Source organism: Zingiber officinale, chromosome 8B, assembly GCF_018446385.1.
Source record: "Zingiber officinale cultivar Zhangliang chromosome 8B, Zo_v1.1, whole genome shotgun sequence".
Classification (NCBI taxonomy): domain Eukaryota; kingdom Viridiplantae; phylum Streptophyta; class Magnoliopsida; order Zingiberales; family Zingiberaceae; genus Zingiber; species Zingiber officinale.
The window spans coordinates 48,469,224-48,478,610 of NC_056001.1; the positions used below are offsets into that span (position 1 = coordinate 48,469,224).

Here is a 9,387-nt window from a genome sequence, read left to right on the forward strand (position 1 = left end):
AATAGTTACTATAAATTCTAAACCACAAGAGTCTACGATATATATGACTATCAATAAAAGGGCAAAAAAAAACCATTTGAACATAGTATGATCCAGAACACACGAGGGGATGATTTAAGGCAAAGTAAAACAACAAGTACTCATTATCCAAATTAAGAATTAATATTGACAATTTGTTTGCATATCTGATGATGCGATAACATATAATCTGTACTTAAATACAAAAAGATTCGATGAAGCAATAATGAACAATTAATTTTGTGTACAAATTAAGCTAATGCTGACAGAATCATTATCAACTGTGATAAGCCATGAACTCTAGAGCTAGCCACAACTAGATTACTATTGCAGTTGGAGGTCATAGAGTGTTCCCATGTGTTCTGGACGATCAATGAGTTGTGGATTCACACGAGAAGCGATTTGATAGAACACCTGCCATGTTAATAAGCTATCGGAGCCGGACTGATGTCGAGAGCCCACTGCTCGCTCAACTCGGACGGTAGAGGCCACCCGCTCCAATCCTCCGTAAAGCCCAGGACAATGCTTGCTAAGGTGCTTCACATCGAACACCCTTTTGCCGAAAAAGAAGTGAACGAGGTGCAAGAACTCACCAACGGTCTTTGGTAATTTGGAGTCACATGTCAGCATCTTGACTAGGAAGGCGAAGTCATAGGCGCCTTGGAAGGTAACCCAGGAGACAGGAGAAAAATGGCCAAAGGAAAGCAAGCCGGAGGTGGCCAAGTGGTGGGCGAATCTGCAAGAGTCGATGCCCCATATTTGATTCTTTTGGAAGTCGATGCCATTAGCCTTGAGCAGCTCGACGGAGGAAGGGGCGTAACGGTCGCGGTTGATGTCGAAGTCACGGAAATTAAATTCCCACACGTAACGCACACAAGTGCCGTCGGTATAGATGGCACATGGGAGGTTGCCGGCGGCGTCGGAGAGGGTGAGACCGACCTGGACGATGCGGAGGGCCTCGACGTTGGCGCGGATCAATTCGTAGCGCTGGGGGAGGGTGAGGGTGCAGTAGGGATTTTTGGAAGCGACGACGACGCCAGGATACTCGGTGTCCAATGCGACGAAGGGGTGGAACGGGACGGCGGAGCGGATAAGGGCGAACTCCTCGTCGAGGTTATGAGCCCACACGGAGCGAACCTCGATTCTGGTGGTGCTGGCGGCGGAAGAGGAAATTAGCATATCGTTGTTGACAACTGCGACAGCCATTATGAGTTTGATGATATTAGAAATACTAAAGTACTGGAAGCTGGAGATCGAGGAGATGTTAGGTTTCGATCGATCGAGTTGGAGTGGAAACTGAAGGGAAGGATCGGAGGAGTTTAAATAGAGCAGCAGCAAATCAAAATCAAAATCAAAGCGGGAAAATCGCAAACACACTCAACAGAATTAGTTGCTGCGAAATATTAGGAGATATATATGGAATTAATCAGGACTTTAAGTCAAGGATAAACCCAGCAGAAATTAGCGAGCTTGCAACTAGAGGTTTAGTATTAATTAATTAATTAATTAATTAATTAAAGTTGTTGCCATAGAATCATTCATTTTCTTTCTTTAAATAAATTTCACGTATTTGTAATTTCGTACAGAATTAGTTGCTGCGAAGCGAATTATTATGTTATAATTAATGATGCTAAACGAGCTTAATTATTTGTTGCGCACTTGACACACTGTATCAAGAAACACAATGTTACTCTAACTTAAATCCTTTATCAAATATATCAAAATCATATGATTAAACTTAACCACTTAGAAATGATTGCACCAAAATTATCTAGTTGAGTCAACTAGTTTTATAATTGAATCAATTGATATGGATTGAGTCACATGGATGCACTTTTGAGTTAAGTGGATAAGAAATAGTCATTGTAAATAAGGTTTTATGCATTTCGATTTGTGGATTATAAAGGTTTGAGTTGATTGAAGTCTCACAAACAAACTGTAACTATAAATAGAGGTGTAAAGTGTCTTTGAACTACGTCACATTCACACAATCCACTTTTGGTAGTTCTAATCATTTTTCTACCTATTATGAATTGCTTCCAATGACCTTGATGAACTGATTCTTTAAAATAGTTTAATTTTTATATTTACTCTATCTTATGTATTTACCCAGTAAATAAATTAGAAGAAAATTACCTACCCCTAAAATTAATCAGTTGTAATCTAGACACATAAATTAATAATAATAATAATAATAATAATAATAATAATAATAATAATAATAATAATAATAATGTGTAAGATTCTCGACTTGTTTCCTATCTTGTTGTTTCTTATTTGAAATCCGTAGTAAATTCGAGTATCTAATTAATTATATAACTAATGAATTAAGAAACTAATTATATCAACAATTCAACTTTGTGCTCTAGGAGTACATTAGCACTGATGTTAATTAACAAAAATAATAAATGTAGTCGTTATGTTTAGAGTTTTGGACTCTGTGTTTTGAAAGAGGTGCATTATCATTGACAATAAATTATCAAGATAATAAATGTAGCACTTTTAGCTCTTTGAAAATTGCATGATTATTTATAGTCTTGGGGTTCAGCCAGGTCCGGACCTTTAATGTAAATTGTGAGGCAAGTACCTCGGGTCCACAAATTTTAGGGGCACCAAAATTTTAAAAATAATATATATATATATATATATATATATATATATATATATATATATATATATATATATATATATATATATATATATATATATATGAGAGTTGTGATATGCTAGCTACGCGAGTTACTGTGCGTGTTGCGCAGCATATCAACTTTCTCTCTTTTTTTAATTATTTTATTTTAAAGATTTTGATTTCTTTATATAAAATCTTAATACATAGATATATCCCCTAAACACATTACAATACTACGTAATTACTTAAATTTATTTTATTTTTAATTTTTCTTTTAACTAAATATTATAATCCAATTAGGAAGCCTGAATCCTATAGGTAAAATTTTAAAAAAGAAAATTAGTTTAAAAATTATAACCCAATTAGGAAACCTGAACCCTAGAAAATAAATCTTAAAAAATATTTTAATTATTTTTTAATTCAAAATTTTAAAAAATTAAAAAAATAAAGAAATTTTGAATTAAAAAAATCAATATTTCCTTATATAAATCTCTAATATATTAATATATCCCCTCGACATATTACAATACTCCGTAAATACTTAAATTTATTTTATTTTTAATTTTTCTTTTAACTAAATACTATAATCCAATTGGAAACCTGAACCCTAAAAGTAAAATCTTAAAAAAGAAAATTAGATTAAAAATTATCACCCAATTAGGAAGCCTGAACTCTACAAATAAAATTTTAAAAAATATATTTTAATTATTTTTTAATTCAAAATTTAAAAAAATAAAAAAACAATGAAATCTGATTTACTCCGCAATGCACACAGTTCGCAACTATACGCGTCGCAGTAGATTATATATATATATATTTATTTATTTATTTATTTTCTTGCCCTAAACGCTCTTGCTTCTCCTCTCCGTATACCATATCCTGTTCGCCCCTCTGCAACTGCAGAAGTGCTGCAAGCCGCCTCCGCCGTTTCGCCATCAGCTCTACCTCTACGGCTCTACGTCACTGCTATCGCTCCCATCGACGATTCAACGACTACTGATTCACCTTCTTCCGCTCACCTTGACAGCTTGGCCTCCCCCTCCCCCATTGTTGCAGTTTGCCCCGATCAAATTTAAAGATTCCAGCGGTGACAAGCGATCAGAGTTGCAGTTACTTAATCGCTCTCACTGTTCTTGATCATCTCCTATCCTACTTCTTAGATCGGTGAGTTGTGTTCTTGCTGAATCTTGTGCTATGCTTGGAAGTAAATTTTTCATAGCCCTAAAATTTTTCGTTTTGTTCATTTCAAGCTTCCTTTTTAATTTTCCTTTTTGGTGCTGCTATTGGAAAAGGAAGACAGGTTGTTGGCTGCCAAAACGTAAGAAAAATGGCAAATATAAATATTATTCATGAAAAATATATGAATGTCAAACTTTGAGGGCACCATTTTTTGTGCTCGCCTCAGGCCCCAAAATCACAGGTCCGACATTGGGTTCAGCTCGCCTTGTAGTTTAGAGTTTAGAGTTTCGACTCCTCCCTCTAAAAGAGCTGCGTGATTATTTGTAATTTAGAGCTTCGATTGCTCCCTCTGAATGAGTTACGTGATTATTTGTAGTTTAGAGCATCAACTTTATCCTCTAATGTGATTATTTGTAATTTAAAGCTTTGGCTTCTCAATCTGAAAGAATTGCATGATTATTTGTAGTTTAGAGCTTTGATTCCTCCCTCTGAAAGTGTTGCATGATTATTTGTATTTAGGGATTCAACTCCTCCCTCTAAAAGAGTTGCATGATTATTTATAGTTTAGAGCTTCAGCTCCACCCTCTAAAAGAGGTGTGCGATTATTTGTAGTCTTGAGCTCCGACATGGTGCTTGTAAGAAGTATGTAACTTCTCAAGTAAATAAATAAAGAAACAAGTGTAACCTTTATTTTGTAGAGCTTTGGTTCTAAAGAGATGCATTGTTTATGCTAGATGATAATCAATGTAACTCAATATAAATATATAAATATAGAGAATTGATTCCTCGCTTTAAACGTGGGTTTTGAGTCTTTCTACACATTCATTGCTTTGACCAAATTGAGATGATTTTACTCACAAGGTGGATTGTAGGTCGTTCTCGTTATATATATATATATATATATATATGAGGCTTATTTTGGGTGGATTGCGAGTCATTCACCCTATATATATTTGTATATGTGCATACACATGATGTATTTCGTATTGGATGGATTGCTGATCGTTCACTCTATCTATGTATGTATATGTGCATACATACAATGCATTTCATTACGGGTAGATTGTGGGTCATTCACTTCCATATACGATGCATCCTTCTCGGGTGGGTTGTAGGTCACTCACCCTTTAATTTTTTTACATTTATATTTATACACGATGTGTTCGTGTTAGGTGATTTGCAAGTTGTTTACATTTATTTATACAATACATTCTTGATAAATATATTACATATGTGATTCACTGACTTAATAAACTATATTGAATTGTTGGATAAAATAAGACTACAATGTGGGTAATGTTGGAAAATAAGAAATTAAGGAGAGTTGACAAAATTAATTAAGAAGATAATAAAAGACGAATGATATAGAAATATAATTTATAAATTATGTTGCTCTCTTTGATTATATTTTCTTGCACATCCTTTTTATCTCCACTTTGCACTTTGTGCTCACTCTTCTTTTTCTTTGACCTCTAAGTTATTGTTGTATATATGTGAATGGAGAAGAGGTCGAAGAGGCAAAAAAACCCCATTGTAAATGGGACTTTAGTCCCACATTTGGAGTTTCAAGGCATATTGGTTAGTTTATATTGATTCATATGCATTGATGATGTGAACAAATGCATAGGGAGATGCTCTCTCTCAAGCACAGGTGTGCAGGAGGGGTGCATATCCAGGGCCTGGATTATACTGAACTAAGTTGATTCGTGTGTGAGCACGATCTACGTGCGTCGAATGCCGGATCGATCAGGAAAAAATCTGGAGGTGGGGCAAATCTATTTCAAGGAAACTGAGACTATCGCAGACCTCGGTCTATTCGCCTGCTCAGGCTCTTTGCCTGACTGGTCCAAGTTGATTTGTGTGTGAGCACGATCTAGGTGCGTCGAATGTTGGATCGATCAGGAAAAAATTTATCCAATTAGAACAACTAACATTTTGCCCCTTATTTAAGGGTGTAACGGAAGCATTAATTAGAGATTAATGCAGAGCGAAACATTGGGCCTATTGGTCTAAGTTTCTATATAAGGAGACTGTGACTATGAGAAAAAGGTTACACACACGGAAAAAGCAGTGGCTCTCCACCTCCGTTCCCCTCCTCCTCTGTCGCACAACTCTTGCGGAGTGCCCATGATAGTAGTCGGGTGCCACTCAGTTCGTCATGGCCATCAGTACTTAATGGGAATCATGATTAATCGTTGTATCCTGGGAAACAGACGACCCGAGTAAACTTCGACGCACATCTGGGGTAGGGCAAATCTATTTCAAAGAAACTGAGACTATCGCAGACCTCGGTCTATTCGCCTGCTCAGCCTCTTTGCCTGACTGGTCGCAAGCTAGCTCAACCGCTTGCTCACTCGATCACTCAATTTTCTGCCCGGCTGACAGAATAATCGCTCGGTAACTCACTTACTCATCCTCTTCATTCGCTCGGTGGTACACTCACTCGGTCTCTTCACTCGCTCGGTTGCTACGCCCGCTCGACCATTCTGCATTTGACTGCTCTGCCCGATTGGTCACTGTTAGAGTGTATACTGAAAGCCTAAGCTTTTGTAAACATTTATTTTGAATAAAGAATCACATTTGGTCAAATTGTCTACATTTGTTTGTAGTTGTTCAATTAATTTATATTGTAGATAACATAGTATGTGATGTCACATACAGAAGATGATGTTATCAATACCTTATAAATTATAAATAGTAGCTCACGACCAAAATGGAAAGGAACAAACCATTGGAAGGTCGTAGTGTAATTAGGAATTAGTTTATCTTAACTATATAATTACACTAGTACACTTAGAGTGTATTGAGTAGGACCATTAGAGGTCGTTTCTTTTATATTGACTTTATAAAGGAACAAAGACCTCAGTTATTATGGAAGTGTGTGCTCTTAATCCTAATATAATAACAAGCACATATATTTGATATTTATATCTTTAATTTATCAATGGGTGAGATTTAGTTTGATAAATCAATAAGCCCGATAAGTTGGGAAAATTATTCACATGTTGAAAAATTAAAATTATAGAAATTTCTTTTTATCCACCATGAAGGGATTTTAAAAGGAAATTTTATTTTTTAAAATTTCCGAAGACAAATAAGGAATTTTAATTGTTGATTGAAATTACATTGTTTGCTCTTAATGATGTGGCCGACCATGACATGAAGGTTTAGGAAATTTTGTTTAATTTTTATTAATTAATTCATGTCAAGGAAAGTTAAAGAAATTTTATTGTAATTAAATTTCCTTATTTGCCAAAGCTAAGGATTATAAAAGAGGGGGTTTTGGGAGCCTTCAAGGTGAACAACCTCTATTATTTTTCTCCCTCTTTTCTTCCTTGGTGTGGCCGGCCCTTCTCTTTTCTCTTCTCTCCATCCTTGTGGCCGAACCTCACATCTTCTTGGAGATCAAGTGGTGGCCGTATTCTAGCTTGGAGAAGAAGGAGAGAAAGCTTGTATCCCTTGGAGCATTGGTGGTGTTTTCTCTTCATCCTTGGAGAAGCTCTTGTTGTGGCCGAACCTTGCAAGGAGGAGAAGAGGGTGCTTTGGTGGTTTCTCATCTCGGAAGATCGTTGCCCACACAACGTCCGAGGTTAGAAGAGGAATACGGTAGAAGACCTAGAGGTTTTTTGCTTGCAAAAGAAAAGGTATACTAGTATTTAATTTCCGCATCATACTAGTTTTATCTTCATGTAAAAATACCAAATACAAGAGGCATGCGATTCTAGTATTTCGAATTTGTTTTCAATGTTGTGTTCTTTTGTTTTTCTTTTCCTTGTGATTTGATTGTTCTTTTCGGTTGACCTAAAGTTATTTAAGGAAATTAAATATTAGCTTTCCTTAAAAGGCTTTGTCTAGGCGGTGGTGGTTGTTCCCATATCCAAGAAGGCCATGTGCCTCGCCATGTAGTCCTGGAAGCCAATTTTGAAAATTAATATTTAATAGAATTAATAACCTAGGTGATTTGGATCGAACGTGTTAAGTTCCGCAGGAGACCCAAGTCTAAACCTAAAAGAACAAGTAAATTAAACTTTTGATCAAATGTGTTAAGTTCCGCAGGCGATCCAAGTTTAATTTAAAAGAACACATGGTAGCTAGGAAAGGTTCAGACCTTTGTACAAAATTTTTGTACAGTGGAACCATTAGGTTTTCCAAGTAGCAACCAACAATTAGTATCATAGCTAGGGTTTTGCCTCTGTGTATTTGGTATTAGTTTAATTATGCACATGTCATACATAATTTAGGCAGGTTAATAGTAGGATGTGCTAACTTTGTGGATGCAGGATCCAACTATTATGGCTTATAATTTTTATGTGTGTGATTGGACCCTTGGACATGTCAAGGGTATTTATATGTGTGCATGATTGTATTATAAAATACAGCAGGAGCTGTATTTAGTTTAATTAGGATTTTATTTTTGATCTAGATATATGTACATTCCTTCGAGGAATATAGGATCGAAAAATATAAAATTTTATTTATGTCGCGGATCGAATCTTGCAAGGCGTGGAACCTTTTGAGGACCAGAGGCGCAGCGGAACAAGGAGCAAGATGGATGCGACAACTAGACCCGGTGGCAGTGGCCAAAGATGGCAGCAGCTAGGGTTGGCGACACACAGAGGACAGCAATAGATAAAAGCCATAATAGTTGAAAATTAGTTTTTCTGTTTATTGCTTTTTATGCTATCACTGTGTGTGATTGTTAGTATGCATGTTAAGTAGACTAGCATAGTCAAAATTCCTCACTTTAAATAACTAAGTGGGAGAGGGATTTATTTTTAAATAAATTCCACGATCTCCATTACTAGTTTGTAAGTGATGCAAATAAACTTGCGCGTTGGCTCTGAGTGCCTTCCTCCATATCGAATGAGTTTGTTTGCGGATCACTAGAACAAACTTTCATTTTGGATGACTATAGAAAGTTAATTAAGAGCGTGTGATCTTCCCCATCGGAAGGGGCACAATCTTATTAATGGACTTAGTGTCAAGTAATGGTATACACTTAGGCACGTCTAATAGAATCCTCCCCATCGGAGTCACTTCCATTATTCGTGTGACCAAAGTAAACCAACTATTAATTTTATTTGTCAAAAAGTTAGGTTGACAAGATAATAAAATTAATGGGTAAAATCCTCCTTTTACAAATGTCGAATTTGTATACGTCCACACTATCGTGACATACAAAATTCACGGTGTTTTAAGGTGTTGGTTAATTTAAAATAGTATTGTTTAAGGAATCAATATTATTCTAAATTTAGAGTTCTGACCAAAAGTTATTTGTGATTCTTAGGATGACTTTCAACCCACTGGCCATCATACTAAAATAGAATAGACTTACTGGTCCTAATTACATAGATTGGAAAAGGAACCTGGACATTGTTCTTACTGCTGAAAGCTATAAGTTTGTACTGACTGAACTTTGCCCTAATACACCCAATGGTGAATCTACCCAAGAGGAGATTGAGTATCATAGGAAATGGGTAAAAGCAGATGAGATGGCGCGGTGTTACATTTTGGCTTCAATGTAAAATGTATTGCAACATCAGCATCAAGATTTACCAACA

General features: G+C 35.9%; 1 protein-coding gene across 1 annotated transcript; it reads right to left on the bottom strand.

Annotated features, from left to right (window-relative positions):
- Positions 1-342: 342 nt before the first annotated feature.
- Positions 343-1,224, bottom strand: LOC122013769 (probable CCR4-associated factor 1 homolog 11). Its single transcript, XM_042569997.1, has one exon. The coding sequence runs from the start codon at positions 1,222-1,224 to the stop codon at positions 343-345; it is 882 nt and encodes a 293-aa protein (XP_042425931.1).
- Between the last annotated feature and the right edge of the window lie 8,163 nt (positions 1,225-9,387).

Coding starts and splice junctions, on each gene's coding strand:
- LOC122013769 (XM_042569997.1), bottom strand. CDS start 1,224: ATGGCTGTCGCAGTTGTCAACAACGATATGCTAATTTCCTCTTCCGCC.